General features: G+C 46.1%; 1 protein-coding gene across 1 annotated transcript in view; it reads right to left on the bottom strand.

The window, feature by feature from the left end:
* The window catches only part of LOC141987560 (sodium- and chloride-dependent GABA transporter 1-like), a 31,623-nt gene extending 29,316 nt beyond the window's left edge, over positions 1-2,307 (bottom strand). The window contains exon 1 of the mRNA XM_074953041.1: positions 2,070-2,307. Coding sequence (XP_074809142.1) covers positions 2,070-2,307 — 238 coding nt within the window. The remainder of the gene's footprint in view (positions 1-2,069) is intronic.
* Between the last annotated feature and the right edge of the window lie 24,179 nt (positions 2,308-26,486).

The raw sequence follows: 26,486 nt of genomic DNA, 5'->3' as shown, positions 1-26,486 counted from the left end.
CAGGAACGGTCATATCAGAAGGGATAGACACCTGGGCCACCTCACCTGGTGGCCAGCAGTAGTCGGTGCCTGATACTTCAGAGGAAGCTGTAAAAGCTGATAGCTAAGGTACGCTATTAGGAAGAACTTTCTAACTATAAGGGTAGTTAAGCACTGGGATAGACTTCCAGGGGAGGTTGTGGAATCCCCATCTTTGGAGGTTTTTTTAAAAACAGGTTAGACAAAGACCTGTCAGGGATGGTCTAGGTTTACTTGGTCCTGCCTTGGTGCAAAGAGTTGCCCTAGATCAGTGGTTCTCAACCAGGCGTCCGGGGCCACCTGGGGTGCGGGGCGGGGGGCACAGACAGGTTTCAGGGGGTCCGCCAAGCATGCCTGGTGGTAGACTTTCTAGGGTCCAGGGCAGAAAGCCAAATCCCCGCTGTGCAGAACTGCAGCCAGGGGCACCAAGCCCCACCACCCGGGGCTGAAGCCAAAGCCTGAGCAACTTAGCTTTGTGGTGTGGGGCCCGGGGCAATTGCTCTGCTTGCTACCTCTTGATGCTAGCCCTGGCTTTTAAATGCAGAAAAACAGTTGTGGCACAGCTGGGCCACGAAGCTTTGATAGCATGTTGGGAGTGGCCTCCGAAAGAAAACTGTTGAGAACCCCTGCACTGGATGACCTCTTGAGGTCCCTTCCAGCCAAACATTTCTATGATTTGATAATCTGCTGTGGTGGAATTTCATGGCCAGAGTATTGTCTAGTGATTAGTGAAGGGGACAGGGAGTCAGGACATCTGTGATCAGTTGGACAGGTCTCTTTTCCCAAAATGTAAACTAGATGAAACAGACACAGGCAATATCAGACATGGGACAACAGTACAGTAAGGAAGGGGTGGGAGAGATTGCTCATGAGGAGGACAAGCAGGTCAGAGAGGAAGTGAGTTTTTAGGAGGAATTTAAAGGACGGGGAAAAGAAGACTGGTGGCCTAGGAGGGGAAGGCTTTTCAAGCATAGGGGGTAGCATGACTGGAGGGGGGAAACCAAGACTGGGAGATGATGGAGTGGGGCGAAGTGAAGAGGGTGGGGAAGGAAGTAGGAAGAAATGTGAACCTAGTGACAGCTGGAGCTGAGATTATTTGTAGCTTTGGAGGTGAGGAGAAGGAGTTTGACCTAGACATGGTAAGGGATGGGAAGCCAGTGAGACAAGTGGAGAAAGTGAGTGACATGGATGAAGCAGTGAGAGAGGAAGGTGATGTTTATAGCAGAGCTTTGAAAAAATGGTGGGGAGGGAGGAGAGAACTACAGAAAATCGAGGCTATCTAGGTACTTCTATGACTACCATCACTGGAATATTTTAGTGCCTCAATCACTGATGGATTTTATCCCTGTGAGCCAGGCTAGTACAAATAGCCCCAGTTTATAGAGACAGAACGGAGGCACAGCGTGGATTATGTGACCTGCCAAAGTCACAGGAGTCCGTGGCTGAGCAGGGAATTGAGTCCAGTTCCTTTGCTTCCTAGTCCAGTGCCCTGCTTCCATCAGACCACCACTCTCACACACTTTAAGAGATGGCCAAGGTAAGGCCAAGGGATTTAGCCAAGGGGGCAGTGAGGAAAAGAGGGATTTTAGTGGAATTGAAGAGTAAGAAGTGATAGCACTTAGCAAGACACTGGGTACATGAAGAGAAGGGCTCTATTTCCATCTGTGCCACAGAATTCCTCAGTGACCATTGTTAAATCACTTAACCTCTCTGTACCTCAGTTTCTTCACCTGTAAAATGGAGATAGTAATACTAACTTCTCTCACAGCTGTGTTGTGAGGCATAACTCATTCCTGCCCGTACGATCCATCCATGGGTGAAAGGCACTGCTGTATGGAAATGCAAAGCATTACTATGATTTCTTCCTGATCTCAGCTGGCAATTGGCTTATGCTGCCTCAGTATATCTGATGTGGTGAATCATGGGAACACTGAGGGCAGGACAGGAGGGAAAAGAATCAGTCAGTGTGCAGACAAATTTCAAAACACTAACTAGACCCTTGGGTTGAGGCTGATATAAAGGAAAACATGTGTTTAGCATTCCACACTCACCTCCTCCATTCTTGCCACAGAGATATGGGAACCGCCAGACATTGCCCAGCCCAATGGCGTAGCCCACGCAGGACAGCAGGAAGTCAAATTTGCCCTTCCAAGAACCTCTGTCTGGGAGCTCCTTCATCTTCTTGGTGTTCCCATCTCCTTGGCCAATTGGCTCGAATTCCTCAATGGCTGCCTGCTTCACCCCGGAGGGTGAATTCAACTCCACAGATGTGTTGTCAATCTTCCCCATAGCTGCTCACGTTTACCGCATGGGTTGGAGGGGCAGGAATGACACTCTCAGTCCCAGCTGATCTCAGATTAAATGGGACCGGTGGGTTGGACAAAGCTCCTGCTGGTACCTCTGAGGAGAAAGTGAAAGGAGAAGTTGCTCTTTGCCCAAAACAGTGGGATAGGGACATAGGACTATGAGCCACATTCTCCTGAATGCTCATGGACTGACTCGTTGTGTAGCCTTCAGCAAGTCATGTAAACTTCTCCGCACCTGTTCCTCAGCTGCCCCATACTACAAACCCAACAGCGAACAGCTCATCTGGAAAGGTGCAGGGTCAGGTGGGAGGTGCGGAGGGTGCTGGGGGCCAGGCAGGGGGTGAGGGTTGGGGATGGGGAGTGCAGGGGCAGGGCTGGGATGGGCTGGAGGTGCAGAGGGCCGGGCAGGGGAAGCCCAGGTCCTGTTGTAGTTGAGCTGAGCAGCTCCAGGGGAAAGGTTGCTGGGGCTGAAGGTCTGGCCCCAGGGGCTGGAGGAGGCCAGGGGAGAGTTGCAGGGGGTAGATGGGGAGTGGGTTCCTGCTGCAAACTTCTAAGGAGGAAGGAGCGGGATGGCACAATGAAGTTTGGCTTAGGACAGCAGATTGGCTTGAGTGGCTTCTGGGGATAAGGGAGTGTGTGTAAGAGAAGCAGAAGACACAGGACACAGAGAGAGACAGAGAGAAGCAGAAAGAAAGCCAAGCAGACACTGCCTGCAAGCACAAGGTGTGGCCCCCGGGAAGCCAAGAGAGAGGTTTTGGGTCAGGTGCTGACTGAACAAGGCTTGGCCCTGTAAGAAAGGACACTGTCTCCTCTTTGGTTCTTCCTGTGCTCATGGAAACAGGACTTGGTAAATAAACAGGACTGCATCAAAGAAATACCTGACTATCACCAATTTCTCCTGCTAACTGGAACAACCCACAAGATGCTGCATTTGGCTAACTGCTCAGATCAAAAGGGGTCACAACATGAAGATGACTTCCCATGCCACAGCATACCCTCCTGCACTTTGTTGTGAGGTTTGAGTCTCTTTCGTTGTGCAATATGGTGTGTGAATGTATCTAATCGTCATTTTCTACTGGTAGTCTCTCCAGATGAAATTCACCCGTATAGCTGAGGGCCAGCATTGGCCTCTGCACCACTTAAGTCCCTTTGGAGCCCTCAACATAAGGCAGAAGAGCCTGACCCAAAGCCCACTGAAAATTCCCATTGACCTGAGGCCCTAAGTAGAGGACATAAGCCATGCATTGGCACCCTGCACCAAGTAAATTTAACCCTCCACTAAGGGGAGCTTGTATTATACTCAATGATACCATCCTTACAATCCTCCAGAGAGATTTGTTGGGGCAACAAAATTTGCAAATTCAAAAAATAATAGAGCAAGTATTAGAATACAAAATAATGCAGTGAAGAGGCAGCAGTGTCTAGAGGCTACGGCTGGCCTGGGGCAAGTCATTTAACCTCTCAGTCTCAAGTTTAGAGAGATAATAATACACACTTGCCTCGCTGTGAGTATTCATTAGCGAATGATTCCAAAGTGCTTTGAACATAATGTAACTACCGCAAACATGTTAAGTGGTATTATTGGGTCCTAGCAACTACAGTGATTGGCACCCTATTAAATACAATAGATAGATTTTCTTCTGCCGTATAATCTAACAAGGAAGGTAGAAAAAGTATGGTGATGATAAAAGGGAATGGGAGGGACAAGAAAATAACTGTAATTTTTATACTATAAATGAGGTGCCACAAAAGCTTCTGCTTCCTACCCACCCTACACAGAATAGAGACTCAAACCACTTTCCTGCATGCTACAAGGCCAATTTTGATCAATGTAATTCCTTTCTCCAACAAATTGTTAACTGTCCCTTCAGAACTAGGGCTCAGCTGATACTTTGAGACACAAGAAACTCCAAGGGAAAAGAGAGTCTTTTCAATAGCCCATGACACAAATGCCAGAATAGCCCTGTCATAAATATAAAGGGAAGGGTAACCATCTTTCTGTATACAGTGCTATAAAATCCCTCCTGGCCAGAGGCAAAACCCTTTCACTTGTAAAGGGTTAAGAAGCTAAGATAACCTCACAGGCACCTGACCAAAATGACCAATGAGGAGACAAGATATTTTCAAATCAGGAGAGGGGGGAAACAAAGGGTTGTCTGTCTGTGTGATCCTTTTGCAGGGAACAGATCAGGAATGAAGTCTCAGAAACTCTGTTAAGTTAGTAAGTAATCTAGCTAGAAATGCATTAGATTTCCTTTTGTTTAATGGCTGGTAAAATAGGCTGTGTTGAATGGAATGTATATTCCTCTTTTTGTGTCTTTTTGAAATTTAAGGTTTTGCCTAGAGGGATTCTCTATGTTTTGAATCTGATTACCCTGTCAGTTATTTACCATCCTGATTTTACAGAGGTGATTCTTTTATCTTTTCTTTCACTAAAATTCTTCTTTTAAGATCCTGATTGATTTTTAATTGTTCTGAAGATCAAGGATTTGAACAAATTGGTGAGGATTTTTAATCCATCCTTCTCCAGGAAAGGGGGTGTAGGGCTTGGGGGGATATTTTGGGGAACACGTCTCCATGTGGGCTCTTTCCCTGTTCTTTGTTTAACACGCTTGGTGGTGGCAGCATAGAGTTCAAGGACAAGGCAAAGTTTGTACCTTGAGGAAGTTTTTAATCTAAGCTGGTAAGAATAAGCTTAGGGGGTCTTTCATGCAGGTCCCCACATCTGTACCCTAGAGTTCAGAGTGGGGAAGGAACCTTGACAAGCCCGTTTCCTGACATTTGAAATGAAAGGTTGAACTATCAGATCATCACTCTGTCCCACTCAATCTGCTAACCCAATCCAAAACAGCAACCCACCCAATCCTGGTATTTAAACTACTCATTTTTTAGAGCAAAAAGATTGTAGAAAATGTGTCAGGAAATAAAAGGGAATAAAGGACTATTTACAAAACAACACAGAAGAGGCAGCACCAAAAACCCTACGGGTAGACTCTATGGTGGGCTGTCTGTACAATTAGCTTTGCCTAGAGACATAACAAATTAGAGCAACCAAGGATCAGCCAAAGCTATGTTGACTCTTTTGCTCAGAGACAGAAGCTATATGTAGGCTGATGTCTAAAATAAATAACCCCCATTCTTCCTTTGCTCCTTTCCCAAGCTTCTACAGTCATGCCGCTTAAAGAAATGATGATTACATGACAATATGTTACACTTTCTATATTTAGGGTGGGGATGGAGAGAAATTGGACTGCACTGGAGGTTTCATCTTGGCTTGCAATGAGGAGATTGTTTTATCTCCACCTGGAGGTGGCTAAACTTTTGAACCCTGCCAAAACTGATTTATAGGACACTCAACCCAACCAAGAGGCCAAAGAGAGGAAGAATTATGAGGCATCACAACTACCCCCGGACTACTGCTATAGACAGTAACATTGCAGTGCCCCCGTGTACCCCACCAGTTTCACACATCACTAGCGTTGTAGGATGATTGTGCGACAGAAACTGAAGGTGGAAGAAAGTGGGCATCAGTGAGGGGAAAATGCAGTCTGCTGGGACAGGCCATGTGGGCTGAAATGCGAGTAGCCTGCAGGTGACACCCAGCTCTACATCACCTATACATCAGATGTGAACAGCACCCTCTCCCAGCTTCCTCAGTGGCTAGCCAAAATCAGCAGCTGGTTAAAACTGAACCGAGGCAGAGCTGAGGCAGTGCTGCTTAGAAGAGAGGAGCACTTTGAACAACGATTACTCCACAAAATCCATCACTTTTGAAGGGGGTCTGCCTTCAGATGCTTGTGCTGATCTGCAGCCTTGGGGATTTTTCAGGCTCCTCGATACCCAAATAGCCTTGGCAGCAAAAACCACCCACTTCCATATGTGACTGGCCAGGAGATTGTACCCCTTCTTATCAGACACCATCCGGGCCAGAGTGACCCATGCATTAGTTGCTTTCCACTTTGATTACTGCAGTCATGTCTAGGAATGTAACCGCACACTATCCGACTGGTAGAAAACGCAACAGCCACTACCCCAGGAACACAGGTCTTCATAAAGACCAACTCCTGGGCTCCAGGCCCTACACTGGCTCCCTGATGAGAGCAGAGTACTTTTCAGCTTCTCCATCATGTCACATTAATTGTTCTGTAAAGTACCTAGCACACTTTGGGGCACTGTAAACCCCATGGAATTATAATTAATGAGATCAGAGCTACAAGCAGGAGTTGGGCTGTGCTCTGCAGAGCCTTGAAAACGAGGCCAGAGCACTTAAATGTGATGCAGTGGTGGGTTTCTGCATGCAGCCTGCTTCGCACACATTGTAAACTCAAGCTGAGATTTTCAAAAGCACTTGTCAAAAGTTAGGGTCCTAAATCTATGGCAGCTAAATAAGTGACCTGAATTTCAAAAGTGCTAAGCACTGAGCCATTAGGGGCCTAACTTTGGGTACCTGCTGGGGTGTGATCCAGTGCCCACATTCCCATGCACTCCAATGAGTGTTGGATCAAGCCTCTGTTTCTGAAAGCCTTAATTTTGGGAGAATTCCACTTAAAAACAAAAAATCCCCCTGAAAATGCACAACCTCTGCTTCAAATGTGGCAAGCTGAAATTGAGATCAGCAGTGACTTTTTGTGTTTTCACATCCTTCAATGTGAAATACTAACCGACTCCTCAAATTTCACAGAAAAACAAAATTTCAGGGGTATGAAATTGCCTGAAACGAAACAGCAAAAATACCTGTGGCAATGTTTGTGAAAGATATTTTCACACTCCTCTCCCTGTTTGGCAGAGCTCTACTAACCACACAAATGAATGTCACAGGTAGAGTCACAATTAATTTAATTACACGGCCCAAGCTGTTGTTCAGTCAATTAGCCTGCTCCTTCCATCCACACCATTTTAATGACAGCCAAGCAGCCTCGCTCCTCCCCCGGCAGTTACTTCTTGTTTAGAACTGTGACCAGCTGATCAAGCCACAACAGATTCTGTGCCGATTTTCTGCTCTTTGCAGAAGAAGCATATGTTTAAGTTGTTTGCATCTGTGATCATTAATATTACTGGCACCCCTCGCAGAGCAGTGAGGCTGCAAATAGGGCTGCTCAAAAATTTCCCTTCAAAACTGTTTTCCAAAGGAAAACTAGGTTTTCGACACAACAAAATTTTCATAGAAAGTGCCCTCTTTGCCTTGGAAATGTTGGGGCTTTTTGCTGAGAAATCAGAAACTGGATTTTTTGTTTGTTTCCAGCAGTTTTCAGGTAAAAATTATTGTGTTTCAGGGGTTGATTACTTTGATGGAAAAGCAAAAATTTCATCTCAATTTTTTTTTTTTGACAAAAACAAAGAGGGGAATCTGTTTGTCATAATTTTCTGCCAGAATTGCCCCTCCCCTTCCCCTGACCAGCTCAAGCCTGCAACACAGCCAACAGGAAGGAGAGAGACCAAGGTTCTGACCCCTCTCCCGGTCCTGATCTCCTTAGAGTCAAAGGGAGGACCTTCCTGATGTTGAAATATTCCTCATTCCTCTCACAGCAAGAACCAATAGGATTTCCCTGCCAACAGCACCAATTTGGCCAGGCCTGGCCCATGTTTTACAAACTCCTCCCTGGTATGGGTGACCCTAGCCAATGCCATGGCAGCCGCTGGCTTCCACAGCCTGAGATTTGGGTTTTTTCTCAAGCTGGCCTCCCAGAACCGGGTGGTTCTGGGCACAGCAGACAGGAAGCTGATGGTTGACTGCTTCCCACCCACTACCCCCAAGGCTGTCTCTTGGAAAGTCTCTGCCCTGGGTGCTGGTGGCACACTGAAAGGTGTGCAGGGGCCATGTTACTAGCTGACTCAGACAGACTATCCTCTGGTGTTCCCTAGGTGCACTTGCTGGAACAGCACCCCTACAACCCATAGAGAGGGTGCCAGCTGCTCCTCGTTCCATGCTGGTCAGTGCTAGGGAAGGAGTTGAGACCATAGCCTGAGTCTCACCTTACCTCTCCCTCAATGCCTTAAAGGCAGTTAGCACTCACAGTTGGTGCTAGTAAGAAGCAGGTGTTGTGCTCCTCAATGGGAACCTGTGCGACCCTTTCACAAGGGTGCAAAGACAGAGATGTTCCTTGCATTCTTCCCCCCTGTGCAGAATCTGGCCCTCTGAGACCACAGGAGAACGGGATTCCTTCCTGACCCCAACAGCCCCGAACATGAAATCTGACCACCTATTACCTTAGCATGCAGAGCGCCGAAGGTTATTAACACTAGCCCCCTTTGAGCTCTATCTCCCATAGCAGCTCTCCAGTGCCTTTCGCACTGTGGACTGCTTCAGGCCAGGAGACGCTTGTAAGATGCACTGCACTGCATGACTGGCGCTATATAAATCACTAAAGCGATGGCTGGCTACGTCAGACAGATTTTGAGAAGCGTTCCATGCTGTGAAAAAGGCTGAGATCGACTCCCTCCCAATCCTGATTCTGCACTTTCCCTGAAGCAACTTCAGTGCTTGGTTACATGAAAAATTAACATTAGCACAGGATTAAGGAGACAAGACGTAAATAAACTTGCTTTAATATGACAGGTGCAGCTGTTTTGTTTCTCTCCATCTCCTCCTCCCATTCCATTCCCCCCACCCCCCATTTTGTATCTGCACAGTTTATTCTCTCTCTCTCTGGGTCTCAGTCCTGACATTGCTTATTACCCAATCTCCTTCTGTTATCTGCAGCCCCCAACTGCTCTAATCTCTCTAGGTCACTTTGCTATTTAGCTCCATCTTCAAGTTGGTTTGCTGACCCTCCAATGTTAGCGTCATCCTCTCATTTGATACTGGTCAAATTTATTCCAAAGAAAACACCCGGCTAAGAAAGAGAGGGAGGGTGCAGAGAAGTGGCGGCGGTTTAAGTTTAGTCAGGCAAACAAATCATCAAGAAATTCTAAGAGAAGCCTGCTATAGGACTGACTGATGCTAATTGAAGCAGATCCGGGTACATGTAAAACGCAGTGCCACAGCTCACCTGGGTCAGCTGACTCCGGCTTTCAGGGCTTGGGCTGCATGGCTAAAAATTGCAGTGTAGCTGTTTGGGCTCAGGCTCACACCCCTCACTTGTGGGGAGTGTCTCAGAGCCTGAGCTCTGGCCTGAGCTAGAACTACTACAGTGCTATTTTTAGCTCTGTAGCCTGAGCCCCGTGAGCCCAAGTCAATTGACCCAGGCTCTGAGACTCGGTACTGTGGGGTTTTCTATTGCCATGTAGATGTACCCTACCTGGAAGTGCTACTGGGGCTGCCAGTGGCCCAGAGAAAACAGCCCAAGAACCACAGAACTATCATTTTTGACTCCAGGATGTCCTGTGGGAGTCTCAGAATTCCACAGGATGATGTACCATGGGAGGAACTAACCGTTAATCCTTTGTTCTAAGTTCACTGCCCAGTAACTGCATAAAGTGATTCCCTAATTCTCACATTACGTAAAAAGAAGGAACTTCTCTTTAGACCCTCCATATTTTTGTACATCACTTAAATCCCTACAAACTCTTCTCCTTTCAGGGGAGACACCCTGGGCAGACACCTTCATTGACCCTACATCTTTTTCCTTCAGAGAATCGTAAGTTTCAGAATCCAGCAGCATACAGGAGATGTGGAGGCTACCATTCCCGAGGGTGTTACCTTGCTTTCTCTAGGGGAATGCACCAGACTTGGTAAACGTAAACCATATTACTCAAGTATCAGGGTTCAGGAGTGTCACTGGCAGGGCATGGTCATTTTCAGGGAAGGGTCACTCACTGCATACTTGCAAAGACTCCCAATGGCGACAGTAGTATGTGGTAGGCACAGCTGCACTAGGATTATAAAAGACCTTTCTGGCAATGTAAGAAACATCTCTCACTGTAAAACAACATTACCAGAATGTTGATTTTTTTTTAAAAAAAAGGGTAAATAAAGAAATTGAGCAGTAAGATTTTTAAAATATAAATGTCTGACAGGAAATTAGAAGCTTGTAGACATTAAAAGGCTGGGAATAGCTAAGATGCCAACACCAACCTTAACTCTGCCCCCTTGACTTTACTTAATCTTCCCGTGCTGGTGGGAGAATGTAGGAGTTGTCAGTTGAATGAAACACGGGCATTCCCTGATGTATCCTGGAACTACAATAGTGTAGTCTTGTTGCCTTAGCATAATCTGCACCCTTGATTTCAGTCTATGTAAAGTAAATTGGGAGTGTCTTAAGTCTATCCTACTATGGTTTGTAGGGTAGTGTGTGCCTCTAGCTTTAGTGGCCTGTACGCTTAGGGATGAAATGGGAAAAATTGATCTGTACCTTATATCTAGAGAATGGAATTGTCTGTTAAATGCTGGGAGGGTGAATGGGTGCAGAAGGTATCCAGACCATAGTGCGGCTGTGGCTAAGGTCATGTCATGGACCACAACCTTTTGGTAGCATTATCTATAGAAGAGACGGGTCCAGTGAAGGTCTGTAGCCGGGTCTACTCTTAAGGTCTTTAATGAAGGGAGATACCCATATCTGTGAACGATCAGTCCAGATCGCCTCAGGTTCCCCTACCCACCAAAACAAACACACCACCAAAACCCTCATCTCTCCAGAGATTACACAAGAGAAATTTCAGACAGAAAGATTTTTTTTGAGGAAGCTAAAGGACAGGTGGCAGATCAAAATTGGGGTTGTAGTGGAAAATTACAACTTTAACTGTTGTGGTTTAATAATGGAACAGTGAAGGATCAGAGACTTCATGGGGAAAATGACAACTAGAAGAAAGAAAGGCTGGAAAAGTGGGAGGTGACAACCCAACGATTGATCCATGATGGTTAAATCCTCAAGGAAGTGAGTTCTTCTTCCCTTACATGGCACAAGAATAAACATAATGGCTGATATTTATCTCCCAAAGGGTTCCATAAAACTTTACGTACAGGGATCACTTTGCCCACCACTGGGATGAGGCAATTGTTTAGCAGTATACAGGATCACTGCATCACTGTTCAGGGTGGAGAGGGAAGAACACTAGATGAGGTTTGCAAAGCAGCACAGTTAATTTAGCCTCACAACGGCCGTCTCTTTCCATGGAAGGTGTGTGGCTATATCTCCTGCACTGCCTTGAAATGCCTAACCACTGAAACGGCAAGGTGGAATTTAGGGAGGCAGAATGTAATTGCCTCGGAATTTGGGCTAATATTCTGTCTCTCACAAAAAGGTCTATGGAATTTTTAATAACCACGCATAGGACCAGGATCTCATTCAAATGATAAAACCGACTTATACCATATGAGTGCATTGATTCAGTTCTGAGTATAAGTGAAGCCTACTGAATTCTGTAGCTATAGCCCTGGACAGGCAGTGAGGGGACTTGTATTCTCCTTTCAGCCACAAATTGCTTCATTCTCCTCCTCTGTGAAATGGAGGTGATGATAATTCTCCTCCCTCCTCAAGGTGTTGTGAGGCTTCATTTACTCCTGTTTTGAAAGCTCTTTGGAAGAACAAAATGCCCCAGCACAAAGCACAGTTCCTCTGCAGGAATCACAAGTGAGCAGTGCTAGATAGTGGTGCCTCTGTTATGTGCAAGCCAGAGAGATGGATCCCTTGGTCAGAGATTTCCCTTGACTGTCTGAGGAAAAGCTTTCATTCGCACATATCCAAAAGGGCAACATTTCGCACTGTCTGGGACTTGCCTGTAAGTGTCAGGATATTAAATGAATTATTATTTCTATTCCTGTAGCACCAAGAGGCTTCCACTGAGAAAGGGCCCTTGTTTTGCTAGGCACTGTACACACACAGAAACAGCACCTGCTCCAAAGAGTTTACAATCTAACCAGATAAGACAGGCAAAAGGTGGGGGAAGGGAAGGATTATCATTCCCAGTTCACCGCTGGGGAAGAGAGACATAGAGAGACGTGACCAAAGTCACACAAGCAGTCTGTAACAGAGCCAGGAACTGCACTCGGATCTCGGGAGTCTAAGTCCAGGGCCTTCACCATGAGATCATCTCCCACGGGGGTGTCACTGCAGACTTTGAATCACTGGCTCTCTGCTTCTCCAATGTATGGGTCCTGGCTCTGTGAGATGATGAGAGGGGTGCGCAGGTCGGCACTCCGTAGTGGGAAATCAGACATTAGCTCCTGGTATCCATTAAGTTGCTCAAGAAAAAAATGTATTTGTAGGTAGATAAGAGTGCTGATGTTTGCCCCTGGCTCCGTGACAAAAGGAGTCTCAAAGTGCGCCAGACCTTTGGAGTGGGGGTATTTAACACAGGTCAGAGAGCTGCACCAAACACGGATACAATCTGAGCAAGGACCCCAGTGGAATGAAGAGCAACCACCAGGACTTTAGAGCAAATATTAGTGGCCAGAGAAAGGCAGCAGAGAGATCTAGGGATGGAGCTGTCCTCAGTCATACCCCACTCGGGGGGGGGGGGGAGGGGGGAGAGGGGGGTAGGAAAGGAGGAGCAGGAAACTAAAGGACTTTACCTGCAGAGTGATAAATCTCCCGGGGGATGGCTCTCTCTCAGACTGACTGTGGGGTGGGGTGCCCTGAGGGTGGATTTGTACATTTGGCAGAGACAACCCCTCAAAGTGCACATCCTGCAAACCCAGTGGCTGAGGTAGAGACTTGTCAGAGCCATGGAAAGTTTGTGGAGGCTTCTCTCCCCTCACCAAAAGGTCTTGAGAGGCAGGGAAAGGCCACAGTGCAGCATCTCACTGGGAGTCCAAAGGAGGACAGCCACCTTTAAGTAAGGTTTGTTTCTGCTCCCTCTCTCCTCTACCCCTTTTCCTCTCACTCTCTCTGTCTTACAATGATCAGGTTCCTGAGGGGAACAGTGGTAACTCAGTTACTGAGCACAGGAGGGCAGGGAGCGGAGACCCCAAGCGCCCACTGGCCATCAATGCTGCAGCATTGGCAGGAAGTGAGAGACCATGGCCTGAGCCCCCTGCTGAGTGAGCTCCTGTGACAAGATAATCCCAAGGGTGTGTTCTGAGTGTTTCACGGGTTTTCTCAAAGGGCAGAATGTAGCAAAGGCCCAAAGAGAAATGCTACAGCTGAGAAAAGGCCTGGACCCTAATCCCTGAATAAGGACCCTAGATCTCCCACCGAACCTTTCCAAATATTTGCCCCTGCTCTCTGCCCAGCTCCCCCACTTCCAACCCTTCTGCTGTATTATTCCACTTCTCACCAGGTATCCATTTAATTATAGTTCTTCACGACAGCAGGGATTTTTTTTCTCACTGCCTTCAGCTGCCATTTGCAGAGGACGATTGGGGCAATGGGATGATATCAGTTTGGGAGAGGTGCTTTCTTTCCAGTGAGACCAGCTGGCTGCCTCCTTCCTTTCCCCAGGGGACACTCACAGTCAGAATGGCAAATGGGTGAGGAAATGTCAACTGAACACTGTTGGAGACTAGAGCCCGTCCCTTCCTTCCTGGTCCCGTGGGTGCAGAGCACTTTCAGCTCCCATCAAGTTCAACAAGAGTTAAGACTGCTCAGTACCCGGCAGCCCTGGGCCCTCACATGACCCCAGCCCAGATTTGTTTTACTGCTCTTTAGCTAATCTTGGATAGGCAGCTGTTCCCTCTTCTCTGCTCAAATGCCCTCTTTGCTGTCGGATCCCAGAGGTCTGCACCCCTGCTGTAGACCATCACCACACCAGGAGGTCCCTGGGACTCACACTCACATACCAGAAGAGAAACCTACCTCATGGAGCTTCTTGGTCCTTAAGGATGGCTGCAACCCTCGGAGCAGCTCAAGGGGACACTGGACCAGAAGAGCACATACTGGAAAGCCCCGGCGCTGACAGGAGAGCTTTGAGCCCCTCCTGCCACATGCCCTCCTCCCTATGACTTGCCCCGCACAGCTTCTCATTACCAATATTGACAAGTGGCTAATGAGCTTTGAGCTCACGTCTGATCAAATCAACTCTCCGCATATCGGGGGGCTTGGACGCCGCTGGAAAAACACATGTTCCTATGGAAGTAGCCTGGAGAGAAAAGGATTCAAGGACATGGACACGTGGGATGGGGGTGGGGAGGGAGAGCAAGCCAGTGCCCAGGGCTCATTGTTCTAACAGGCAGGGAGCTGGCAGATCCATGATAAGAAGGGGGTGGGTGAATGGAATGCAAAGGGATCCCCAAAGACACTGGTGCTGCGCAGTCCTGGTGGGCTGGCTGTAGCATAGCTGGAGAGGAGGTGGGGGTGAGATCAACAATGCAGGGACTGTAGCTAATGTTGGCTCTAGGCACTTGCATGCCCTGTGGTTGGAGTGGTGCTCTTCAGATATCCGGGGCCCTCGGAGGATGTGGAGCTCAAGGTGGATGTAGTTCTCGTGGTCTTGTGGATGATGTGATGCCCAGCATGGAGCACACATGAGGGCAGTTCTCTGCTCAGTAGCCTTCCCTCGCTCTGGATTGCCTCTCCTGTTTTGTGACAGTGGACATATCTTGGGCTTTGAGACATAAGCTGATCACTGCAGGGGTTAGGAAGGAGTGTGCCCTAATGTACAACATTGCAGGTAGCCAACGGCATTGTTGGCTGTTGGTTTGATTTTGTATTTGGGGGAGGAGCGGGAGAGTATTGCTTTTCACTAAAGCATCATGTATTGGCCACTGCCAGAGGTATGACTGGTGGATGTAAAGGACCAGTTATTTGATATTGCAGATCCAATGTTTCTCCCAGTGGGGATAGCCAGAAATCATGATTTTTCCTTTTTCAGGACCTGCAACAATTGGCATCTACTGGGAATGCTCAGTTGTCTCTCAAAGGAATTGTAAGCAACTGACTGCAGTGCAAGTGCCTCCTCCTCATTAGGGATGGTATTTTCAGAGACACAGACGCACTCAAGGGAGTTAACATATGATTCTACTCAGAAAGTGCCTGTAAAAATGACACCTTTTTACTTAGCTGATCTGCCCCTTGTGGGAATGCAGAGCTGTATGGGCTCAAATTAGTGACAAAAATACATTTAACAGCTCTTGCCCTGCAATAGACACAGCCAAAATTGACCTGGATTTGATTCTTTCTGGTGCATCATCAACAGAATGGTTTGCTTTGTTCCAATCCGTTATACCTGTGCAAACCCACTTGAGGTAATGGGGCTGCACTGGTGCTGCTGAGGGCATACCATGGCTTTGAGACACTTTATAACTGCTGATGATACCCAAGAAGGAAAGAACTAAGATCTCAGGTTGAGTTCGCAGAGTGGACAGCTAGGGGGGAAAAGAAATCTTTCCCCAGGTGAGTGCAGCACCTCTGATCTGGAGTCACCCAGACACAAACATGGAGTCCCAGGATGCCGTATTAAGTGCGATTTTCAGAGTAGAACCACACTTGAACGCACACCACTACATAACTGAGAGGAGCATGTCAAAGGCTATATGAACCCTCCTTAGCGCCTTTATTAAAGGAAAGCTGTGCTAGCCCCATTCCACTGAGCTACGTTGAATGACAATTCAGGGCCAGAACGGCCCATCTGTATAAATAAGTGTTTTATTAAATCATATCACGGACTAAGAGGGGTCAGGGGAGTGCAGAAGAGACAACAGGCCATTCGTGGCCACTGGGCAAATGAGACAGATGCCAGTGTCAGAGCTGATATAAGGAGCTGGCCAGGCTGAAAATAGGGAACCCACTGCCTGCCTGTGTGGAGAATGGGAAAGGGGAGAAGAGTCCACAGATGTGTGGGTATGGCCCAGCCTCTTCCAGCCAAATGCCAAAGCTGAATGTGCAGCATTTGCTGTTGAAGCAGAAGGCTGGATTTGAGGCCCTGGCTCACCTGCAGGGCATCCTGAGGTAATGGCACTTGATCTGAGCTGAGGTAGGCCCTGAGACTCCGAGCTGCGCCCCGCTCCCTCCCCCCTCGCACCACACAAACCAGCAAAAGTTCTCCGGGGCTTCCCGCCGGGAGTAGGCAGGTGACAGTCATGTCTCTGCTCGCCAGCCTGGCCTCCCTTAGGACACTGACTGATTCTCCCCCCAGATGCTGATCGTCTCCTTTCCCTGCCCAGGAGCAGTATCATGCCTCCTTACCAGCTCCTCTCCTACCACCAGCTTCACACGTAAGGAGAGAGGTGGAGCTGGTAGGAGAGCAAGCTGCTTCTGCTGACAGGCTCCTGCCAGTCAGCCCATCCCAGGGTCATTCAGGGGATTAGACACCATCTCCCTGTTTTGAGCTGCTCTAAAAGCAGTTGCCCAACTCCCCAGGCTGAGGCCTTGGTTAAGGCCTAAGACGGTACCGGCTCTGCACACTTTCCCCAAGACCTCCTGCCACCCACTGCTCACTCCTTTCTGCCCCATCCTGCCTTAAGGGCAGTGAGGAGAGGAGTGAGTAGCGGGGCAGCCCTGCTCAACACCTGATGGGTGGGGCAGCCACTGAAGAGCTGATGGGGGCGCAGGGCCAGCTTCTGAACAACTGATTGGTGGCCAGCTCCAGGGCTGCCAGAGTAGCAGCTCCATACAGCCCCGGGGGTGCTGAGCACCCCTATTTTTTCTCTGTGGATGCTTGAGCCCCTGAGCACCCACATCTATGGCAGTAGCAAGGTCAATGGAAGAATTCTTCCCTCAATCTAGCGGTGTCTAAACTGGGGGTTAAGTCACCTTACCTGCATCTCTCGGCAGGGGAATTTTTCACACCCGAGCGACATAACTAAAGCAACCTTAGTTTTAGGTGTAAACCAGGCCTCAGCTTCTTAGGCCCCCTTGCATCTGCTCTCCTGAGCTGTGCTGTGCAGTCCTTGGCAGTCAACAGGAATCTGGGTCTCAGCTCTATTAACACTTAGTGCTTATTTTGTCCACAAATCTTAAAGCACTTCACAAAGGTGGACAAGTATCATTAATACCAGTTTACAGACAGGAACATTTAGATACAGAGACAGTCTTGCCCGAAGTCACACAGTAAGCTACTGCCAGGCTCCTAATTTCCACTGGACCCTGCTGCCCTCTTGTCTTTTCAGAGATTTTCAGAGTCTGGGTTCCTTTCTATCCCTACCACAGGACATCTCCTATAATCTTCACCTATCTACTTGGCCTCGGGGGTTAATACAGCGCATGGCCAGGTTCTGCCCTCTCATTTTCAGTCACTCACAAATTCCCAACCACACTGCAAGGCCCCACACAGAGCTTCCAAACAAAGCCTGTCAAAAACATCAGCAGCCAGCAATTTTATCTTCAGTCACCCACTACTCTCAACACACAATTGATGCTATTTGCCCATGCAGCTCCTCTGAGCCCTGGGGAACAATTCTCGCAGGAAATTATCTGTGTCAAAGAGTGGGCGTTCTTAAGCACCTTCACGTCACTGCCAGCAGCACAAACAGAATGGAGCAAAGTGAAAGGCAAGGAAAGAAAAGACAGTCCAATAACAAAAGAGAGACAGGTTTCAGAGTAGCAGCAGGGTTAGTCTGTATTTGCAAAAAGAAAAGGACTACTTGTGGCACCTTAGAGACTAGCGAATTTATTTGAGCATAAGCTTTCGTGAGCTACAACTCACTTCATTGGATGCAGCAGAGACAGAGACTTAAGAACATGCAGGCAAGAGGAACTTCCAACCTGGATCAAGGTTAAATGTGACCTGCAAAAGAAAAAAGATAGGGATGGTGCCCTTTGATTGCTCCTTTTGTGATGTATAAAGGAAGTCTGAAAGGTTTTGCTCAATTAAAGTTTTTTCCCTGCTTGTTTTTTACACCAGAAATTTGGGGCTTGTCTACTCTATTTATCCTGAAGGACTCGAGGGATGACTGGAGAACCAGTGAGTTAATCACTTCAGAGACACTGTGCAAGTGAAACTTTTTCAGCTGAAAAAAAGTCAGACTGTTTAAAACTTGGTGGGTATTTTGGTGTGGTTGGTTGGTTTTGTTAACAGCAATTTCACAAGTGTGCCTGAGAAGCACTTGGGAGAAGAGAGATCTTTGCTGAAGATTCAATATCTTTCCCCTTCAGGTAAAGGCTGAGAACATTCATAATCCACATCCGAGATCTCCAAGACTCCTCCAGCAAAACTGATAAAAACTAGACTTGACATTCCTGATATTTCTAGATGCAGGGAAGAGGGGAGAAAAAAAATGTAAAAAAAAAATCCTTGACCTTCTCTATGTATCCAAAAAGGACACAATGACCGCTTTTTCCCTTCTCTGCACAACTCTATCTTTCTTTTCTTTGAATGAAAGCCTCATCCCATCCTTTGGCATGATACTTCTGGGTGAGTTCTTCTACCCTTAAAAAGCAAAGGAGTACTTGTGGCACCTTAGAGACTAACAAATTTATTTGAGCATAAGCTTTTGTGAGCTACAGCTCACTTCATTGGATGCTCACAAAAGCTTATGCTCAAATAAATTTGTTAGTCTCTAAGGTGCCACAAGTCCTCCTTTGCTTTTTGCAAATACAGACTAACACGGCTGCTACTCTGAAACCTGTCCTTCTACCCTTACTCATTCCTGTTGACGATATGGATGGGACACTCTGAAAGGAGGAAAACAGACATTGATACATGATAATTGCTGCAAAAGTAACAACTTGCAGCCTATGGACTCTATTAATGGTTGATTGGAGGAGGAACACATGGACGTCAGGAGGACCAAGACAGTGTCCTTTTGCTAATGGGAGCATAATCTGGCAGAATTGCATATGAGGATGGCACTAAAGTAAGGATGTCCCAAGCTATTTGTACAATGTAGTTAGTGACTGAGAGGCTACTTACCCAGTTTGCCATAAGGGCATTGTCAGATGCTTTGGTTTCATGCTGATCAAGGAAGGATCCATGTTGCATTTCAAAAGCAGCAAAGCCAAATAGCTGCAGCCAGCAAAGTGTGAAATTTAATTATCGATGCCTGCCCTCCATGAGCTGCCAGAAAGCTTTGTAACTGTCACTTGGTTAGTTCCAAGTAAGAGCTGGCCGTTGCAGGCCACCCGAGTGTGAGAATTTAACTTCTGCCAAGAAGGCTGTTTGTTAATGCAGCAGCCACCAGAGACTGTGCGTCTGGGACACAGTGTGGTTTTAGCATCCCCATGGAGAATACAGCACTTGAACATCCTACTACCTAGAGTACAGGGAGCCTGCAGATGTGCTTTCTGTTTACCCCCTGTATAATACCCCCCACCATCCGTCCCTAGTGCCTGTCACAGCTGTGCGTGACTTGGGACATCAGAGAATGGGGTTTCTCTAATTGTACTACTGTGATGGCTACCATCCTGGCTGAATCACCGGGGACTGACTCAGGTGCCTCCAGAGCTACACACACAAACTACTACAGCTTGAGCTAAAGAGGCAAGGTTCCCTAGCAGAGGCTATAACAGACTCAGATCCTCTGTGGATTGGGCACAGAGGAGGACCTGTAACACACACTCACCAGTGGATTACATTACTCACAAATTGTGTTAAACCAGATTAGTTAATCCAGTACAAACCTCTGGTGCAGACACTCTTATTCTGCTTTAAGACTATTTCAGGGATGGTCTACACACCATCTCTGCACCGATTTATAGCAATATAATTAAATCAGCGCAATCCCTAGCGTGGGTGCAGTTTATCAATATAAAGGAGTTCCTATCAGAATGCATCCGATGAAGTGAGCTGTAGCTCACGAAAGCTCATGCTCAACTAAATTGGTTAGTCTCTAAGGTGCCACTAGTACTCCTTTTCTTTTTGCCTATCAGAATGGTTTGTTGTGGTAAATTTAGTTAAAGATTTGGAACATCTGTTTATCAATATTAACTTGAACTAACCTTTTTCTTTAAAGAAGTCTCCCTCTGAAAACACATTGGTGGGACACGTTTTTGTTCAATCAAGAATGCCCCAGAAATACGCAGCATCCCATTGCAAACTATGCTGTTTGTAATGTCCTGGACCGATGGAAGCTGCGAGATACAATAGAGGTTGTGCCAACTGAACTGTATCACTTTTAATGCATGCAAAAACTGTCTGTAAACCAGCCCAAAATTCAGTTTAGCTTAAATCTTATCCTGATCAACCTAAATTAAACTGAAATCAGCTTGGTTTAAACCAAAATAAGAGTGACCACACACCCTTCTGTAGCAATTTAACTAGACCACATTAAAATTACACTTCATGTTAAACCAGTGTAACTCTCTGGTTAGATTAAACCCTTGTGCCTTGTCTACACTTAAAAGTTTTACCATCGCAGCTATGCCAGGATGGGGTGTGAGTTTTTTTTTTTAAACCAATGCAACTATGCGGGTAAAAGATCTAGCGAAGATGCTGTTTTACTGGTATAAGTATGGTTATATTGGTATAACTCAGGGCCGGGGTTCTCAAACTGGGGGTTGGGACCCCTCATGGGGGTCATGAAGTTACTACATGGGGGGGAGGTCATGAGCTGTCAGCCTCCACTCCAAACCCCACTTTGCCTCCAGCATTTATAATGGCGTAAAATATATAAAAACGTGTTTTTAATTTATAAGTGGGGGGTCGCACTTAGAAGCTTGCTATGTGAAAGGGGTCAGCAGTACAAACGTTTGAGAACCACTGGTATAACTTGTGCTGGTTCCCTGGGTATAACTTGTGCTGGTTCCCTGGGTATAACCATCCTGGCAAAACCCTCATAGTGTAGAGAAGGCCTGAGTGTGAGACACTTGAACTGGCTGTTGGAATCTAACCTTGTGAGCACTTGGGTGTGGGAAAAGAGGATGGGAGAGGGGAGTAGTGGGGGAAAAAGAATAGCAGATTTGGGGAGGAAACACGAGGAGGACAATGGCTATGCAAAGTGGAGAGGAGAGATATTACAGGAGGAATAATAATCCATCTGAGATGCCACAGTGATGATGGTGGTATCTGAACCTGAAGAACAAAGAAGAGACAGAGAGACAGCAAAAGAGATAAAAATGTAACACATCAAACACATGATGCCTGTCAAACATAGATCAGACACACTGCCTCCTCCTGAGGGAAGAGTAACAAGGAAGAGCCAAACCTTTTGATGTAAAGGAAGAAAAATAGTGGGGCATGACCCTCATTTTTAATTTTTTGAACCTTACTTTTTGTTATTGGGAGGGCACTCTCCCACTGGCACACATTTCTGGCTATTTTTACACTGAGTGACTGTGGCAAAAAGTCTAGTTCCCCAGAAAAATTATATCCTTGAAAGAGTAATACTACTTCTACCACTACTGCTAATATTGCCTTTGAGAGGCTGGTATCTTCAACTACAGGTTTCCTAAGGGTGTGGCCTTTTGGAAATGGCCCTTAGTGCAAGTTGTGAGTGAGCAAGTGAGGAAAAGAAGAAAACCCAGAGCTACCTCAGAACCTGGGAAGGGCAAAGACCTGAATCTGCTTTGAAATCTACGTTCGATTGGACAGTGCCAGGCAGATGCAACTTACCAGTTTAGTGCTTGGACACTGCAGTGGTGGGATGGATAGATAGATCTGTTTGTGTCTGTGCATGAGAGAAAGAAAAACTGTGAGAGAGAGAAAATGTGACTTGCTACTGTTTGCTCATGTGACATGCTGGCAGGAAATGAGCTCTTGGTTTCATTAATAGGGTTTCGTCCCCGGTGGGAGAGTTGCTGCTGTCAATAGAATTGGACAGCTTGAAATTGTTTTACAGTCGTTCGATGGGCCGTACGTCAGCCCTTTGGCAGGACTCTTGCCAGAATGACCTGAAAGTGCTGCTGACAAGTCTGCCCAGGGTAAATGCAGCACACATCGCCTCCCACTCCTCCAAAAAGGGCGGGAGACTTCAGAAAGGTTTGCCAAGGTTATAAACACCTCTATTTATTGCTGTGAACCAGTCTCACAAACTAGAATCCCAGCAGTGATGTATTTATTCAACAGGATTCTGTCAGTACTCTGAAACCGTACATCAGATTGGCGCAATTAAAATATTGAAAATATAAAGGCATAATTCTCTCTCAGGCTATCTGACTTACACACACACACACATACCAGTGAATGCTAAAACTTACCACAGAGGTAGATACACAGAATTTTGAACACACATAACTAACTAAATAGGCGTTAACTCTGCATGCTTAATAACAGTCAGTGAAAGAGAGAGGCACAAAAATCTACCTGGGGAAAAGCAAGAGACAATTCTGTTACAAACAATGCACATTATTTATAGCTCAGCATCCATGTCTGGAAGCTGAAGGTAGATGGATTCAGACTAGAATTAACGTCCTAATTTTTAACAATGAAGGCAGTTAACCATCGGAACAACTTACCATGGGTGGTGGATTCTCCATCACTGACCATTTTTAAAGCCAGTTTGGATGTATTTCTATAAGATATGCCCTAGTTCATTAGCTCTCAACCATTCCAGACTACTGTACCCCTTTCAGGAGTCTGATTTGTGTTGCATACCCCAAGTTTCACCTCACTTATGTCTGATTTTGTAAGCAAGTAGTTTTTAAAAATACAAGTGTCACTGCACACTATTACTGAAAAATTGCTTATGTTCTCATTTTTACCATATAATTATAAAATTAATCAATTGGAATATAAATATTGTACATACATTTCAGTGTACATTACATAGAGCAGTATAAACAAATCATTGTGTATATGATATTTTAGTTTGTACTGACTGCTCGTGCTTTCTATGTAGCCTGTTGTACATCTAGGTAAATATCTAGATGAGTTGACATACCCCCTGGAAGACCTCTGCTCTAGTTCAGCCACAGCTATTGGACAGGAATTAATTCAGGGACAGCCTATGGCCTGTGTTATCCAGAGGATCAGACAAGACAATCACAATGGTCCCTTCTGGTCTTAAAAATCCGCGAACAGGAGCCCCACTCGTGGAGGCTGCCGGGGTGCTGTGCTGAATGAGCTCATTACTTAGCCACACTCCATTCCTGGGCAGCATCAGCCTCTGTTTTTGGTCTGCTCTGGAGTCTTATGCCCCGACTCATGATTGAAAGGGAGGTTGCAGTCAGAATGCTCTGCCCCACACCCCTGAAGACTTTTTGCCAGACTTATAGAGGCATTTAAGCACTAAAGATGCTCAGAGGTGCCTAATAGAACTTTTAAAAGCACCTTACATGCCTTTGAAAATCTTTAGGCACCTAAATTCCTGATAAAATCTGGCCCTTTCTGCCACCATACAGGCTCCCCAGGCCTCAGCATATAGCAGTGAAAACCTGCCTAGACGGGGTTACCATCTTTTGTGATTTTGTTGTGTCTTATGAGATTTGGAGTTTTTATTGATGCCCCAGCTGTATGAATCAAGAGAGAGCATGAAATCTCAGCTTCCATTTAAAAGAAATAGAGCGAGAGTCTAACCCTCCTGGTTGCAGAGAAAAGCTTGAAAACGTTCAGAGGCTGCACCACAAAGACTCTCAGACCAGAAGCAAAGAAAAAGAATCCCAATGTGTTGGGTTTCTGGTTTTTTTTTAAAATCATGCTTTTGTGGGGAGGAATACATGACTTTTGTAATGGCAATGCTGTAAATGCAGGTTCAATTTAGTTCCCAGCCCATCAATCACCCATGTGTGAAAAGGCCCGGTGCCTATTAAAAGGGTCATTTTTGCAGACCCCTACTGATTAGGCTTTGGAGGTTGTCAGCATAGAAATGTTAGAAGTAACTATTTTAAAATAGTTTTCCCCCTCATCTATGAAATCTTCTTACTTTCTGATCTGCTAAAGGTATCTGAGCATCCATCATTCCATGACATTACAAATAACATGGTTTGCAATGGGATTTCTAGGGATATCTGTAATGAGCCGAAAACTATGATATGCCATGTGTTTTCAGAGGGAGACTTGTATTTTTAAAAATATAATAGGTTTGTCAAAGTGCATTTGTGTGTTGGATTCTGCCGGCAGCCTGGACAAGGAAGTGTTCAGCATAGATGTTATCAAGGTTCCTTCCCCACTCTGAACTCTAGAGTACAGATGTGGGGACCTGCATGAAAGACCCCCTAAGCTTATTCTTACCAGCTTAGGTTAAAAACTTCCTCAAGGTACAAACTTCGCCTTGTCCTTGAATCCTATGCTGCCACCACCAAGCGTGTTAAATAAAGAACAGGAAAAGAGCCCACTTGGAGACGTTTTCCCCCCCACCCCACCCCCAAAATATCCCTCCAAGTCCTACACCCCCTTTCCTGGGGAAGGCTTGATAAAAATCCTCACCAATTTGCATAGGTGAACACAGACCCAAACCCTTGGATCTTAAGAACAATGAAAAAACTATCAGGATCTTAAAAGAAGAATTTTAATTAAAGAAAAAAGTAAAAGAATCACCTCTGTAAAATCAGGATGGTAAATACCTTACAGGGTAATCCGATTCAAAACATAGAGAATCCCTCTAGGCAAAACCTTAAGTTTCAAAAAGACACAAAAACAGGAATATACATTCCATTTAGCACAGCTTATTTACCAGCCATTTAAACAAGAGGAAATCTAACGCATTTCTAGCTATATTGCTTACTAACTTTTTACAGGAGTTCTGAAGAGCATTCCTGATCATTTCCCGGCAAAAGCATCACACAGACAGACAGATCCTTTGTTCCCCCCTTGCCCCCTGCAGCTTTGAAAGTATCTTGTCTCCTCATTGGTCATTTTGGTCAGGTGCCTGCGAGGTTATCTTAGCTTCTTAACCCTTTACAGGTGAAAGGGTTTTGCCTCTGGCCAGGAGGGATTTTATAGTTCTGTATACAGAAAGGTGGTTACCCTTCCCTTTATTCTTATGACAGATGTGTATGCTTAGCTCACATTTCATGCTCGCTTTGCACTTCTTTATTAGTTGGTCCTCAAGCACAACTGTAATAAAGGTGATTAAAAATAACACTGCCTGCCTGGACCACAGAGATCCCATTTCCTCCACTAATACTCAGGCCTCGTCTACTCTAGAGATATTTGGTGCATCGATCAACACATGGCTTCCTTTGAACACCTGGAACACAGCCCATGTCCACACACAAGGGACAGCAATAGTGCCCATGGGGGGGCAGTCACAGTGTAAATTAGACTTGCTTCCAGCAAATTCCCAACATGGACCATTAAAACAGGTCTTGAGTCCCTCCCACTATCTAGATTCACCCCAAAATGGGGATATTTTTCTGGTTTATTTTTTAAAATTTAATTGATGTGATGTTAATTTTTTTCAAACTTGATAAGAGCAATCTGGAGGGGGGAAGAATAGGGCTGGCTGAGAAATCACAGAGAATATTCTTGGGTTTCACTATTTTTCTGTGTGGGTAGTTTTGACTGTTGCCTGCCATCAGCACCCATCTGTCTCTCTAGGAGTCCACCTCAGTTTCAAGCAGCTGCTGAATGACTCAGCAAAAAGGGAAAGGAATCCCACAGAGATGTCCCCCGCTCCTTGCTTCATAAATACAAATACCAATGCAAATGCTGTTCCAAAGCACCTTCTGAATACCCTGCCAAGCACTTGGCATCCACACATGGAGCTCAGAGCCCCTTATAAAAAAGAAACAAGAAATCTCTCACTCATACACACACACACACACCCTTACCCTCCCATCTGTGGACATCACAGCTCCTTGGAACTGGTGGTTTATCAACAGCAACATTGAAATGCCAATAGTGATTCTGTGGAACCCTTTGCTCCCTTGCTTCATCAAGTCATACTTTGGCCACCTCAATAGCACCGAGGGAAGATTCAACAACCGAGCTGGTGCAGAATGACAGATTGATGTGCTTTTGGTAGATTGAAGGGACGCTGGCAGTGTTTAGTTACTAGACTGGATCTCAGTGAGAAAAATATCTGTGATCAGGTGCCTGGAATGGACCACACAGAGAATGCCACACTCAGGGCAGACTGCAAGAAACAGGGCAAACAATCCCTCAAAACTGGAGGTTAATTCTATAATTAGATTCACCAAACCAGTAACAAAGCGCTTCTGTAGTACCCACTGGTTAACAAGAAGCCATACACAGTCCCCTTTAGGCACTCCAGCCCTTGGCTCCCATCCAGACAAACTGGTCTAATAGAGTGAGAAGTTACTGTGAGGTTCTACCATTCCCAAAGGATCAGACACTTACCATCTGGTCAATATATATCTCGGGTCTTACTCAATTTTCGTGCTGTCAGCCAATCTTTAATAAACTAACTCAGAATTTATTAATTAAGGGAAAGAATAAAGTTATAAATTGTTAAAAGATCCTACCTACATGCCTCCAGCTTTCACCCTGACCACACCACACAATCCATCGTCTACAGCCAAGCTCTGCGATACAACCGCATTTGCTCCAACCCCTCAGACAGAGACAAACACC

This window comes from Natator depressus, chromosome 1 (assembly GCF_965152275.1).
Source record: "Natator depressus isolate rNatDep1 chromosome 1, rNatDep2.hap1, whole genome shotgun sequence".
Taxonomy (NCBI): domain Eukaryota; kingdom Metazoa; phylum Chordata; order Testudines; family Cheloniidae; genus Natator; species Natator depressus.
This window is presented reverse-complemented; position numbering and strand designations above follow the sequence as displayed.